The sequence below is a fragment of the Ptiloglossa arizonensis genome, chromosome 10 (genome assembly GCF_051014685.1).
Source record: "Ptiloglossa arizonensis isolate GNS036 chromosome 10, iyPtiAriz1_principal, whole genome shotgun sequence".
Lineage (NCBI taxonomy): Eukaryota > Metazoa > Arthropoda > Insecta > Hymenoptera > Colletidae > Ptiloglossa > Ptiloglossa arizonensis.
Window position 1 is genome coordinate 10,139,375 of NC_135057.1, and position 15,326 is coordinate 10,154,700.

Here is a 15,326-nt window from a genome sequence, read left to right on the forward strand (position 1 = left end):
ATTCTCTCTTTCTTCGGAAGGGAGGGTAGAGGGTTGGACGTTCTCCAAAATCGAGAAAGCTTCGATATACGAAATTACGAGAACCGATGTTCAGCGCGCGAACGATTTCTAGACACTCCTCGATTAAAGTCACCGAATTGGGCCCACTTGGAGACTTTTAACGAGGACCGCGGTCGATTTTATCCATTCTTCGTCCCTGTGGAATTCACCATCTTTGGCGGTCACTTCGTGAACAGTTCCGCGGTGCTCGCGAGTGACAAGGACACGATCTTTCGAGAAATCTCTCGAGGACTCGTCGAGGTTACGAAAGAGCGAATTTCTCAGGCTGCTTTACACTTGAATGACCCAATTTCGAGGCCCGGAGACGGTTGACGTTGTCGCGACGCGTTCGCAAGAAAGCGATCCCATCGGTGTCATTGTGTCGCGGGACACCTCCTTTGCAAATGAATGGGAAAACCACGACCGCACTCAAAGAACTCTGATTTTCCGCGGCGGCAATCTCGTTGACTTTTTGTCACGTTTCCGCATTGTGGGCCCGGACCGCGCTCTAAGCTTCTCGTAATGCAATTATGCGGGTCTACGAGCCGTTTCGTGGGACAAGGAGGGAGAGAGAAGGGACGAGGTAGCGATTCGAAGCTCGTAGTATGGTAAACGAACCATTTAAAACTCGTTTCCCCGTGCAATTCGATCGGTTTTCGTGCCCCCGAAGTCCCACGCGTGAAAAGATCGTTTCACGGAGAATTCGTGTCGGCCATTGTGCCCTAATTTCTGGAATTTCGGGTACGCTAACTCGCGACGATAGAATTCGTGTTTGGAAGAATTTCCTAAATCTGTGGCAACTTGACGCGAACGATCTCGAATATTTCGAATGCGAGAAATCCGAAATATCGAGATTCCAAAGACAAATGGAATCGTTAATAGCGCGAACCGATGTCATGAACGGTGAACGTCGAACGGTTCAGTTTTCTGCACGCGTTGGAACGAAGAAACAGATGACGCTGCCGTCGATCGCGAAAGCGATTCCGAATCTCGAGACCGTTTATCAAAATTATTCCATGTACCGATCACGATTTTAACGACACGATGCGTGGAACCGGCCCCCTCGAAACGATGATACCTTACGCCGCGCCGGAATACGGGACCAGAGTTCGCTGAAGAAGAGGAAGGGGTTTAAACATCGGCGTGGATGGCACGTAACCTAATCGACACTTTACACCGTTTTCCACGCGTATAGTTCCTTTTATTCGACGAATCTCTCACCGGTGTATCGTGGCCGGCGATCGTCGATTCGTGCCTTCGACGAGAGCGTTCGTGTCGATTGAAAGATTAAAACGGTTACCACGGTTGCGATTCTCCGTTATCAGGAATCGAAACGAGTATGTTGCGAGAACACTTTCTCCCCGATTTCTTCTGTCGGTAATCAGCCACAGGACGACGATTGTTATCGTTCGACGATCAGAAAGCCGAAAGAGGGCTGTGACCTGAGAAAATGCAAGTACGCGAAATCGCAGGCGGCGAGCGTCTACTTCAGTACCCAAAAGCTACTGGACAAGATCCAGAACTTGAAGAGAGACATTCAGGACTTGGAGACCGTACGACCGCGCAGCAAACAGGTAAACCACGTCGATCGACTCACGAGAAATAGATCTTCGAGCGCTAATTGGAAAAAAAAAATGAAATTCGAGACAGCAGGAGAGCAGCAGCAGCAGAAGAAGAAGAGACGTCCCGTGTCAAACGCCAGATCTCACGGTGATTGACTTGAACAACGTTAGGGAGGTCTTGAACAACTGTATAACGCAGATGACGAAGCTGAAGGTGTTCCTGGACGATGATAACTGTTGGTGGAAGATGTTCAAGAATCAGAGGTTCGAGTGCTGCGAGCAAAAGGTGGCTCACCTTCACGGGTACCTGGACGGGTCGTTGGTGACTTTGAGGATGATGGAGGAGCCTCTCGACGTGCGTAGTTCGGACAACGTGCAACGATACAGCGCGATAAATTGTTTAGAAATATACAAGACGACCTGTGTTAAACGTTACAAGCTGTCTCCACGGGAACTAACGAAGATTTTACATTCTTTGTCAGCCACTCGAAACAAGAGAAACATAACCGTTCGTTCGAGAAAGAACCGAGTCGATATCTTCGTTAGTTTCTGAAAGAACAGTGTCGCACGAGTCGTTCTGTACAGAGGACAGTTTTCATTTCAGCCAGAGGATCGTTTTACGACTTCAACGCCGATAAGATCGAACTCGTTGACGATGTTCGGGCGTAAAGTTAAAACGGAACCTAAACAGAGAAGCCAGAACGTGGAGCACTACACGTACACTTTGAAGGAGGATACGAGAAAGTTCAGGGACTCCGGAATTGGTGCAAATCTCAGCTTCGAATCGAGCGTTTCGAAGTAGGCGTTCGATCGAATCGGTCGATGAATTCGAACTCGTTGCTCTCGTTCCGGGAGCGCGTTCCAGCAGTTTCCTGTTCATTGCAATTTAACGTTTTCAGAAGCCAGGACACCTGTCAACCACAATGTCCCGTTACCTGCAGACCCGGAGACCAAGAATGCAAGCTACCAGAGACCAAGGACGAAACACCGGAATTGGATTGCAAGACCAGCCCTACGGGTAAATTATACTATTATAACGGAACGCGTGAAAGCGCCTACGATCGATCTGCCGGATTCGATGGTCAGTAAACGTTTGAAATGATCTTCTCAGACGAATTACGGAGAGAACCGGTACGCTTTACCAGAGACTTGAACGATCTCGTTTGTGGATCGAAACCCAGGTCAACGTTCAACAGCGAGAACACAACTGGTAGCAGGACCATTGTCGCAGACGTCGGTACCTCGATGGATTTAATTGTGGTACTGTCGTCGACAGATTATCGGAGAAACGAAACTTAGTAACCGAGGAGTTTCCGTTTAATTAATTTCGAGCCACGTTTAACTTCTGCGCGCAACAGTAACGTGAAAGTACAGAAGGAGTAATATTTTCCAGGAGAGCGGTCAGACCAGCGCCTCGATTAAAACGAAGGGACTGAGAACCATGATCGAAAGAACCTTCTCCCTGAAGTCGAGCAAAAGTCGCAGGAGCTAGAGAAACAGATAACCACCGAATACGAGCCAATGAAATAAAGCCGTGATAAAAAAAAAAAAAACAGTCGACGTTCGTGTGCTCGAATGGTGCCAGGCCTGCAATCGAGTCGACAATATTCGTTTCACTTCAACGGGGAAATTTTAGTGCATCGTTTTCTCTCTCATCGTTTCTCCCATTACGCCATGCCACCGTTTCGATTCACGCGTATAATTGGATAATCTTCGTCGTAAACTTTCGAGAAGCTTCCGAGCTTTGAGGAAGACATGGAAAAGAATACGAGCGCCGGGGCAGAACAAGGTTAGAACACGAACGTTGTCTAGCGATACACTGGCATTCTATCCGGGAGGGAAGCTTTTTTCTCGTCGTTGCTCTCCTTTGATAAAGTCGCTAATTTGGAAACTTTCTCGTTGATTTTTTCGATGTGGAAGTACAGAGGAATATTGCAATACATGGGAATTCATGTAGGAAGATTTCAATGTATCGAGAACTTGTATAGAAAGATCTCGATGCACCGGGAACTCGTAGAGAAGGATTTCGATGCACCGAGAACTCGCATAGAAAGATCTGTGTGCACTGAGAACTCAGAGAAAGATCTCGATGCACCGAGAATTTACATAGAGAGATCTGTATGCACCGAGAACTCGTATAGAAAGATCTCGATGTACGAGTACGTAACAGAGGTATTCCTCGTGGAAAGAATGCCAGTCTACGACCAACTTTTGCCCGATTTATTCCCCCAAATCTGTTCCACGACCGGATAGATACCCCCTCTCGATTCGCGATCATAAATATTTCTCTTTAATTACGATGTCGTAGCGACATGAAATGGATCGAGTGATCATAGTGGTAAGATGTTCCACGCTGGTCAAGGACGAGAGACTGAAGACCGGCATCAGAACTATGGTGATAGTCCGCGATTACGGGCAAATTCGAACGCCGTTATCGATCAGCTGCTCGGAAAGCGACAATTCCGTTCGATGCGATTATTGATCACGGGGGTCGTATCGCGAAAATTAGAAAGCAACCACCGTCTCGAAAGCAAATCCCCGGGAGAGATCGCCGAGATGACAGAAACGGATGACAGCGGGAGAATAAATGGCGCAAAAAAGGAATCGGCGAAATCACCGGTCAACTTTACGGACAAAGAGACTACTGATCTCGTTAAATAGGGGTATACACGAAGACGTATACGCGAGCGACCACGACGAAAAAGTCTACGCGCGAGGAATACTGAAAAGGAGCCACTCGTCGTCGGCGTTGCTTAAAAACGAGCAAAAATCTGCTACTTTGTTCGACCTGAATACCTGCCAACCGATGCGTTCCGGTGGTTCCGTTTGCGTTACCAACACCGAGACGTCCGACCAATTACCGAGAACGGAGCCAACCCAGCCGAAATTTCAACGAAACAACGAGAATCGCAAAGAAAGAGGGAAACGTCGAACTCGCGCTCGAAGCGGCTGCTCGAAATTCTGCACCGGTGTAGAAAAAGAGGATACCGAGAGGTGAGCCATTTAAATACACGTAACGAAAATACACGAACCCTTACGGAACACCGTCGATGCTCCAGTTTCGAATTGACGTTCTGCACCTCGAAGAAATCGAAGAACCGAAACGGAGCACCGAAGAGGAGCAAGAGGATGCTCGAGCAGATCTCCGTCCTGTTCAAGGTGAGATTTTACCATTATTGAATATTTATTAAAAGTCTTTAGAAATCTTTTCAAATGGAATCTACGTGTTATTTCGTACGAGGGAAATTCTGTAGCGGAACGCAATGCGTTTCGTGTGGAATTTAATCTTAGGTTTGAAAGACGAATGATTGACACACCATTCGTTTACGAAGGAAACAACCAAGAAGTCGAGGAACAGGATAAAAGAACTTTGGAAGGACATCGGCGCGAAAAGGGTAATGGGATTCAATTGCGACCTCAGGGAATGCGAGAGCACGTTGCAGAAGTGCAGCGAGACCACTTGCAAGAAACCGGACGTGGTTTTCGATACGTTTCGCAAGAAAGGGAAAAAGCGCAGGATCAAAGAAGAGAGATGTTCCACGGAGTGCAACACGGAGAGCGCGAAAGCGTGCGAAACGGGAACGATGACGGCCATATTGAACACGGACGATCAATCGAACAGCGTGGAGGATAAAACGACGGGAACCGTGGAGGAGAAGGACACGAACACGTGAACGTTATTGAAAAGTACTGGTCCGCGTATAGAAGATTACCATGAATCGTAAAACTTTAATTTTCCCTCACCGAATTCCGCACCCAGCGCCGTGAAAAATCTCGCGCGAACTGTACGAGTCATTTGCAGTATGCATACAATTCTTTCGCACCGGTGCACCTTGTTATTTCATTTCACAGGGTGAGTCAGCGAACACGAACGCAACCGAGTATCCTTGGGTGCGATTGAACGACGAAGGACACGTTCTTTTAGATCGAGATTGTTAATTATTTCTCATCACGATCGCGTGTTTGCATATTCGCGTTTATAATTTTCATTTTCGAACACCAAGAGTTTGAGTATTTCGATCTCAGTGACTCGTTCTTTAGATCGTAGCCTTCGATCTTTCGTTTCGAAAATAGATGTTGGAAACGAACTCTACCGATGTTGGTAACGTTCGCTAAAAATGTCCATCCACTTTAAACGGATCGAGTGACGTTACTCGATTCTATTTTAAATCGGTACGAGAACACTCACCTTGAAGAGAAGCGTCGGTGGACAATGGGATTCGATTATTCGCGTTTGCGGGGCAAATGTGCATCGTGTAGTTTTTCGAAAACGTGTCGAGCGAGCAACGGTACCGGGAAAGTCATCGGTAGACGGAGCTCGAGTATCTCGTGGAATCGAGCTCGGTGGTTTCATGGAACGAGATTAGCACCGGTTGAGAAAAGAAAAGAGGAGAGATTCCAGAACCGTCTGAAATTACCCGGGAACACGACAGGAGCTCGAGTTCCGAGGCAAAGAGTCCCAACCGTGTTAATAAAGTGGCACTTACTCGGAGCGTTTCCGGCCTTCCTCGCCTCTTAGCGTTTCTGCCATTCGTTGCTCATTACATATTTAGCCAGCGCTGGTAATAAGCGATCGTCCCGGGGGATCGGGTGATCAGCGGGGAATCAATTTGTCGGCGGAAAGTCGGCGAGATTGACGAGGCAGATAATCGCGGATCGCGTCGGCGAACCGTTTCTCCTACCTCGCGCGTACCCAAGGCCCGATGATTCGATAATTCGAAACGAGAGACCAGAACTCGGGGGGGAGGAGAGGACGAAACGAAAAATAAACGAGACCGCGGTGCACCGCGCGGATGGAACTCGCTCCCTTCGGTCACGTGGGCGCTAAGCAGCGATACATCACCTCGGCCGGTATTCACCCAGGCAAATCGACTTTTATCGCTTTATAGCGCTTGTAAGCCGGCCGCGCTCCATTCCGAGCCGCGCGTGTAATCTGGATGTAAGGAGCTCGTTATTACGAACGGTCCATTCACGAGGCTCGACTTCCTTTTAACGATGGAACTACGCCGTAATGGCCGATCCGAGTCACCCGCCGGATTAGCCATCCCGCTGATGACGTTATCGGTTTTTATGCTTTCTTTCTCGAGTCGTTATTATTCCCCGTTCACGACCACGAGGAGCGACAGTTTTCCGCGTTCGCGGTTAGGGAAAAGATCGTTGGGTTCACCTATGTCGAAAAAGCGACCTCACCGAGGATCGAGCGATAAGAAAACGATTTTTACGATCGGTGGAAACTTGACGCGTCTCTGAGTAACCGTCCAGGTTCCCTTGCGATCTGACCTAGGTAGATTATGCCCTCTTTGCGGAGAAAGGAAAAGATATCGAGAAACGGGAAAGGTCGAGCCACCGAGGGAGGAAATAAATAATTTTTGCGATCGATGGAACTCCGTACGCCCCCTGAGCAATTATTCAGGTTCGTTGTACGTGGATAGAAAAAGAAACGTTGCTACCGAGGAGCCGGAAAAGATCGACGTACGACGAGAAGGCAGAATAAATAATCGCTACGATCGATGGAGTTTTAACCATTCTTCGGCAACCACCTCGTATCGTTCGTTAACACTCCAGCGATTAAAATTCAATGAAATGTCTCTGGTTCGCGAGACTCGTGAACATTCGTCGTTCGCCTCTCGCGATTCGTGCACTCGGTGGTTTTCGATGGACGAGCTGTCGCGTACTGTCGACGCTCCTCGAAATCGAAACCGAGCCGAAACCAAGGATAAAAAGACCGAAACCCACGTCGAAGAGGAGTGGATTCGCATCGACGTCTTCTCGACGCTTCATCCGTGTTTCTTTTATACCGAGCGGGCTGTCAACGTGTAACCGCTCAATTCTCGCGATTAACCTTCGACGGACCTCGTGGAGGACAATTTTCCAGGATCGCGAGTTCATTTACGAGTACCCTCCTCCGGTACGCGTATCACGAACGCGCGCTCGCGCGCGTAAACGCGAACACAGGGACGCGGGCAGCGACGGAACGGCGCATGAATGGCGTGTTTTCCTTATTGGCTGATTGAATAATACATGTAACCGAATAGTATTAGACCGGTCGAGCGCGACACGCGATGCCCATGACGCCTGTCATGTCGTGCGGGTCATGTGTCAGGATTTTGACGAGTTGTTTAGGCACCGGCCGATTTATCGACCGAGATGCAGCGTTCTCCGCCCGTAAGTACGTTATAAGCTGGTTTCCACCTCCGACTCGAACGATTAATGACACGGACGGAGATAAGGGCTGCCAGGATTTATGGGGGATTTTCTGCGACGATAAATTATATTCCGCGAAACGACTCGCGGATTTCAAGGGCGATCGACGAGCTGGAATTACCCGTTTCGTAGATCGAACAACATTCGTACTACCGGGAGATCGACCCACGGATGATTCTTAAATCTTTTCTCTCGGATCCGATCTACCGACGCGATACATCGAAACCGTTCGACGTACGCCCTCGGGGAAGAACGTTTTTTTCAGACACTTCGTACCAATTTATCCGCGAAATCGTCTCGATCGAATCCTCGAATTAACAACGACGAGACCGAAGTCTCGCGTCGCGTCAACGCGTAACTCGACACCAGGATCGGTGCATCGATCGGCGACGATTACGCAAGATCGACCCAGTTTCTCCCCGATCCTTCGGAAATCTCGTTCTTAATAAATTGAAATTTAAGAATGTAAATCCTTCACAAATAAATTGCCGTCAATCGTGCGCGAGATCGACCCAATTGCCCGTGACGTCCCTCGGAAATCTTGCTCTCGGTAAATTAAAAAATAAGAGACGGGCATGCACGGACCATTCGTTCGTACCCAGTTACTTTTCTACCACGATCGAAAAGTTCCCGAGAATAAACCGAGGTTTCCACTCGAGTTACTCGCGATTACATCGGAGAAATTTTCACTGAAAATTAAAAAATAAGGAACACGTATTCGCGTAATTTTCTTCCACAAATTTTCTTCTACAAATTTTCTCCCATAAATTGGATATTTTTTTCAAATCCAACAGCTCGAGATCCCTCCAAGAAACTTGCTCTGGTTAAAAATCTAGAAACGAAGAATCTTCATCGAGCAACGATTGCAATTCGATCCCACGATCGTCGATCGATGAATTTCCGGAAATAGATCGACGTCGTTGCACTCGCGCGAGATATCGAGCGTAAGAACGGGGGTAAAAAATGTTCGTTCCTCCCGTATTTCGCGAATTTCCAACGCGGAGGAGAGAAGAAGGGAGGCGGTTTCTCGACGCGGGGCAGACCGAGAGCGCGCGGCATAAATCACAATGAAACGCACGCCTCATTATACTTGCCAGGCACTCGTGTAATTGCGACGGGCGTGTCCACGCGTATTTACCCGTGCAGATCCCGACGTTTCGGTGCCCGCCAACTCGACGACCGTGTGTTCGCGCGGCTCGTCTCTCTCCTTCGTTCTCTCTCTCTCTCTCTTTCTCACTCTGGAGAGTTTCGTAGCCGCGTCGAATCCGGTGGTTTTCGCGGACCGGAAATACCCGACCGGATATGGGCGTGACGCGTGGCGCGGGGTTAAAAATCGGCCGCGACGTCGAATTATACCCTTTCGTTTGCAACGATTCTACTCACCGTGACGACCAAACCAGTTTTCTCTACGGAGTGCACACCCCTTCGAACGAGGGGTTGACGATTTCCATGCGAACATTTTTCGCCTATTTTACACACCGAGACGCTCTGTAGACTACCCACAGAAATTCCACAGAGAGATAATTATTGGTTCCTCGGTTTTCCATTGTCCGCGCGTGTTCGGATGTTTGGACGTTTGGGAAGCGCAGACGGACGGAACGAGTATTTTGTAAAATAGGGGAACGTCTTTTGAAATCGAGGAACGAACATTCGTTACGTTCGCCTTTGGAAAGTAACGGAGGTATAACAGGTTTCGGATGGTTTTGTTATCTCGAGGAGGAAATTTTTTTTATAAGAACACTTCCTGTCGGAACTCCTGCTCCAAATATCCCCGAGTGGAACGAGCCGCGTTCTCGTGGCCTCCTCTGTGGTTTTCACCGATAATATTTACGGCCCGCAGTAGAAACAAAAGCCGGTGAACGCGGCGGAGAGCCGGTGAAACAAAAGAGGCCGAAACGAATCCTCGCGCTACCTGCGGTGAAAATCGATTCGGCGTCAAAGTTTGCACAAGGGATTCGGAAACAGCCGAGCAAATCGTCGTCGAGCAAGAACCGACGTTACGCGTCGTGTCGCCGATCACTTGCAAGATTTACCGTGTCAAATAAGTACCAGTTTTCTCGGCCGATACCGTGACTCGACTGGCAAAATCTATGCAAAAATGTTGAAATCCGTTACACGGTTACATTTTAGCAACATCTCGTCGCAAAACCATCCGCAAGAACAATTAAACGTAGACTCGAGTATTCCTCTTCGGGAGTGCAACGGTGCAATTGCAACGTGCACTTCTGCAAACGAAACCCTACAATTTTTCCAATAATTCGATTCTTCGCGAGATTTTGCACGAAATATTATCAGAAGACGTGGAAAAATTAATATTTCTCCAGAGACAGTTCTTTATGAATCTTGCATCCCCTTTTAATTCCTTCTCCTATCGCGTTGTCCACCAAAAGGAAAGTTCGCAAGATCCAATTTTGGAAAAACTCTGCGAGAAGTGACTCGAAATTGAAAAACGACTCGTCTTTATCCCATGGATGGTTCCAGACGCTGTGGTTCTCCGATGCAGTTCCATCGGTCCATCAACGGACCGGATGGACACGTTGTTAAACGACGTTTTACGCCTTTCGGCGGTCCTGGATGAATTACGGTCGCGGTGTTTTCACCGGTGCGGTTTACAACCCCTGTAACCGAAACCATGGCGCGATCAGCCGCGAAAACAATGGAAGGTGAAAACGTATCCGGGGCCATGGTCGCCCGCTGAGAAAGGGGAACGATGGGCCACCCGCGGTCTTTACACCGAAGTTCCGCAATTTTCACGCTTTTCCCTCGTTCTTTCTCCGCCCCCGTTTCGTCCGCGTCTTATGCAAATGAGGCGTCGCGACGGCTAACCGGCGCGGCCCGAACGGTTTAACCGGAGCCGGGATCACCTCCGTCCATTGGATTCGTCATGGATCGTTACTCAACGTTGACCAGAAACCGCTCGAGACTTTCGAGAACGGCTATTAAAGCGGCGCTTAACACGCCGCGCTCGCTGCTTATTGATACCTAGCCGGCAATTTATCGCGGAATCTCGCGACCGTGACGCCTGTCGCCCCGTTGTTTCGACGATTATTTTTTATTCCGAACCGGCAGCTGGTTACTCTCGTGAGAACGCACGAAACATCTCCCGTCGAAATGCGCAGCGCTGAAAAGTGTAATTTTCGGAGCGGCAATTCTTCCGTGGCCTTGTTCGACTCCGAGACCATACTACGGGATGGCCTTATATTATCTCTGAAAATATTTAAGCAAGTGTGCGTGCGTATATGTTTTTTTTTATCGGTATCGAAGTCATTTCTCGTAGAAAATACTCTTTTACGAATTGTCTCGGTTGCGTGGCGATAGGTGGACGTTCGAGACGAAAGTGGGTTCCAGAAACACCAGACAAAGATCACCTTGTTATATTCTTTTGAAAATAGTTACGTGACGTTGTTTTTCTTTCGTCGGGAGTTCCGAAGTTTCCTCTCGAAGCGTAGAAAATTTCTTTTTCGAGTTTTCACGGTTAGGTATCGGTGGATGGTAGTTCGAGACGACGAAATTAGGTTCGAGAAACACAACGACGTTCGTTTAACCGGTGGACGTGATTTTACAAAGGATTCGCGTAGCGGGTGCACCTTAAAAATAACACCGTAATCGACGACTCAATCGCCCTCCCCCTCGAGCCAACACCACCGCCGTATACCGTTCAAATTACACCCATAAACATCCCTCCCGAGCGGCTGAAAAACCCATCAAAGTCGCGACGCCGTTCCATGCGAGCCGAATCTCAACAATCCCATCGAAAGTTCGCCGTAAACGGCTAACGGAACACCGGGACGATAAGCGAAGGAATAAAACGACGACCACGACGAGGAGAAAGAGTGTTCCCGCGACGTGATTTAATCGTACAACCTGCAAACATAAATACTGCAATTACTATAAATCCCGGGGAAAGGAGAGAACCGCGCGTGCAACCGACGTGTCCCGCGGGATAATCCCGCTGTGAAGGGAGGATGCACGAGGCCGGTATGTTCGTTCCGTGAGCTCGACCGTCCCGTGTGTGTTCGATCCTTCCAACATGGACGATCGTACCATGGAAATCTCACGAAATGAAAAAATCTCACCGAGAAAAATTCGGAGCTCGAACGAGCTCCGTCGTTGGAATTTTTACAAATCGCTAGAAGAACCCGAGAAACCGTTCAGAGATTCTTTCGGTAGCAACGATGGACGTTCCAAGAGTGTTGCAACGATTCACGAAAAGTCAGAATTCGTCCACTAGATTTCAAACCCTCGATAGAATACGAGCCGGTTGTTACTCCACCGACTTAAGAAAGCCCTTAACGCGAGAATATTGAATACCGAGTGATTGCAAAGGATATTTTCCCTCCCCGATGAAAATTCTCGAAGCGTAAAGAAGCTGGAATCTGAAACGCGCGAGAGTTCGTCCTCGTTCCAATTTTTCCCCCACACCGATCCGTATTTCCACGGGCTCGTTGTTTCGTTCGTCCCGTGAATCGCGAATCGTCTCGAATAAAGTACTCGCGTCTACGGGCCGGGATGTCGGGTTACACCGCACTCCATTGCCCTGCTCGAGGTTCTCGCGGGGACGTTTCACGAGGTTTCGCGGTAAAGAAACCGGGGAATTACGAGGTTACTCGATCCGCGATTCGCCTCAGAGCTGGCGGAACGAGCCGCGTGCAGGCCGGTGCACGCACCCACACAGAGATCCCGGGCCGGTGTACGGGCACCCACACCGAGGACCGGCGCGGGTTCGCATGGTGGTTTCCACACGCGTAATCACCTGTCTCGTCCATCATAAGCAGCGTACCTGGCCAGATGTAATGCGCCGCGGGCCCACGCAAAACCCGTCCGACATCGCGACGTTTCAACACACGCCCACGATCGGTCGGCTCGCTTTCAAAATGTCGTAAGTCAAATTGCCCCGGCGCGCAACGTTTCATCATCCGGATGCGGGCCCGGGCTCGTGTGCGAAAACCGCTCGCGTCTTTTTGCACGCGCTTCGACCCGCGAGTGTCGATGTGTACACGCACCGATGAAAAATGGGACAATCGGGACCGGACGCGTTACTTTTCTTTCAGCTTTTTCTCGTTTCTCTTTTATACGTACGTGTCTATTATCCACGGGGTACCCGGGGGTTACGCGGATCGAGGGAACCACGATGGGGGTGGATAATCGTCGATGAACGCAGAGATTCTTTTCCAAAGGTTTCCAATAAATTGGAATCAGTTCTCCCAAGCTGATTTTATGGAAACGGTATAATTCGATAGTTTTTAAACTATTTTCTGGAGGAATTACCCACTCTTTGTTTGTAGTCGTGATCTGGGTATTGGTCGAAGCGATCGAGAGAAGTATATCGAGCGGTGCACCGAAAATATTCTCGACTCTTTCTTCGATCGTCGAAAGAGCCCGCGAGCAAGAAGTCGATTCGAAGAATACAAACAATACGCGTTCGTTTTTACTTCTTTACCCGGGTTTCGTTCCATTGCTCACTCGTAAACCTCATTCTTTACACCGATCCTCCGTAACACTGTTGTGTAAACGCCCAGATCGTTTCTTTTTTCTTGCGGTAATCCCTTTTTTGTACGAATCAATTTCGGCTGAAGCGGGATCGATGCTTATTGATTTTGCTCGGTTGAGATCGATTCGATCTTTCGAGGGGGGTCTTCGTTCCATCCGTCCCGATGGGCCCCATTGGTTCGACTTGTCGATTTGCGTATCGCTTGGGTTATTCTCACGGGTTTAAAGCTTCCAGAACGAAGAAAACAACGGTGGTGACTCGTTTCGCTCGAAAATCAATCCTCGAGAGGAAAACTAATCTCCCACGGTTCGATACATATTTTTCGTTACAAGTACGACCATCGCGCGCATACGTAACTTTATTTCTTCGATCTCTGCCTCGGATCGATGCATGAAATTATTGACAGAGATACTTTTATCGGCGTTAAGAGTCGACAAAACCATAGTGATCCAATTTGCGTTCCGTCTCGCGTTTTTCCGCTTTCTTTTCCGCATCTTTACGACAGCTTACGAACTCTCTTGTTCTTGCACCTCTTCTCGCGAGGATTCTTGCAATTTTATTATTTGGCTCTACTCGAGTACCAAACGATGCTCGGTGAATAATTCGCATCTAATAAAAATGTCCAAGCACACGTTCCGCTAAAATAAACGAAACGCGTATCGAGCACGGTGTACTCGTCGAATCCCAGATTGGAAAACACGGTTCGATAGGATGGCTCGCTCGCGCGGAACTGAGTTGTTCGGTTCAATTAATTTTTCATCCGGATCGCGGGAAGCCGTTCGTTAAATTCGTCTTCCCGACGTGAAATTTATCTTCGTTCGCCGCGGTCCGCGATGAATCCGCGCGTGTACAATGACGACGCCCGAAGATCGATTCGAATCTCGGCTTCCCCGGCGCACCTGCGAGAGAGATCTCCGTGCACCGGCTAGCGAGAGAGCGAGCGAGCGAGCGAGCAAGCGAGCGATCTCGCGATGGAAATCACGCGGATCCATCGTGGATCGTTAATGTCCGGCTGTCAAGCTGTCGCGCGAGTCGCCTACGTCTTCCTTCGAGAGTCGAAACGTCGCTCGATTATCCCGTCGAAATTTTAAATCGCGTCGAAGAGCTACGGGACGAAGCTGGTAACCGCCGATCGTGAAACTCGAAAGCGGAAGCTCGCGTCGAGAAACTCTCGTAGGATTGATCCATTCCTCGGGTCTACCCTGACCCATAGGATCCCCCAAGTATATTTCCACGAAGTCGAAATAGTTCGTGCACCGTGTCGAACATCGCGACGATTAATCCCGCGATACGTTCGCGGAGAATTCGAACACAGGCGAAACTTCTTCGTAGAGTTGCATCGGATCGGTGCAAAGTGCAGTCGATGCACGCGGCGCGAGATCGAGTCGCTGGAACTCGGATCGCAGCGCGCGTTACACGTTCGAGAGTAGAGCGAACGGTGAAAAAAGGAGCAATGAGTATCGAAATACGGGGAGGACGTTGAGAGGAACGGATGGGAAATAAACGGAGAGGAGTATCCGTCGTTGATGTATATGGGTTAACGGTGGTGAAAAAAATTGGTAAAAAAGCGCGCGAAAGTGATCAATTAGCCACGGGTCGCGCGCTGAGGAAGCGGCAATTCCAAAAATTGGCATGGCAGGTGACGATTGCCGATCGTTTGTATCCCGTCCTCGTTACGCATGCCTCGAAACGACGCCGAAGGGAAAGAAACCGTTCTTATGCACGGCTCCGGGGAACGGGCACGTACCGCCGCCATTTTTGGTCGTTTCGTTAATTAATCCCGAGTGCCTAGCGTGAAAGCCATTACTTTTTGTCTTCGTACGAGCGGACACGGCTAATTTCATCGCAGACCGGGCTCCCTGAAAGCGCGCCGGTCATCTACACGCGAACCCTTTTATCTCTCTCCCTTTCTTTTTCTCGTTCGGTCTCTCTATCTCTCTCTTTCTCTTTCTCCGTCTCCCGGTCTCTTCCCCCTTCGCTTATCTACGCGTCCGTTCTCCACGGAGAGGCCTAGAGCGCACAGGGCCGTT

At 49.1% G+C, this 15,326-nt stretch overlaps 1 protein-coding gene across 1 annotated transcript; it reads left to right on the plus strand.

The window, feature by feature from the left end:
• Positions 1–1,083: 1,083 nt before the first annotated feature.
• LOC143151809 (uncharacterized) lies at positions 1,084–2,900 on the plus strand. The gene is made up of 6 exons (XM_076321245.1): positions 1,084–1,146; positions 1,326–1,613; positions 1,696–1,956; positions 2,206–2,399; positions 2,501–2,619; positions 2,713–2,900. The coding sequence occupies exons 1-6, from the start codon at positions 1,084–1,086 to the stop codon at positions 2,898–2,900; spliced, it is 1,113 nt and encodes a 370-aa protein (XP_076177360.1).
• Positions 2,901–15,326: the final 12,426 nt, after the last annotated feature.

What these genes read in the sequence shown, in the direction of transcription:
- LOC143151809 (XM_076321245.1), top strand. Translation starts at nt 1,084, where the DNA reads ATGCGTGGAACCGGCCCCCTCGAAACGATGATACCTTACGCCGCGCCG. An exon ending in CGCCGGAATACGGGACCAGA is followed by an intron (nt 1,147 to 1,325) that starts GTTCGCTGAAGA and finishes GTCGATTGAAAG; the next exon opens with ATTAAAACGGTTACCACGGT. An exon ending in TTCGAATCGAGCGTTTCGAA is followed by an intron (nt 2,400 to 2,500) that starts GTAGGCGTTCGA and finishes TAACGTTTTCAG; the next exon opens with AAGCCAGGACACCTGTCAAC.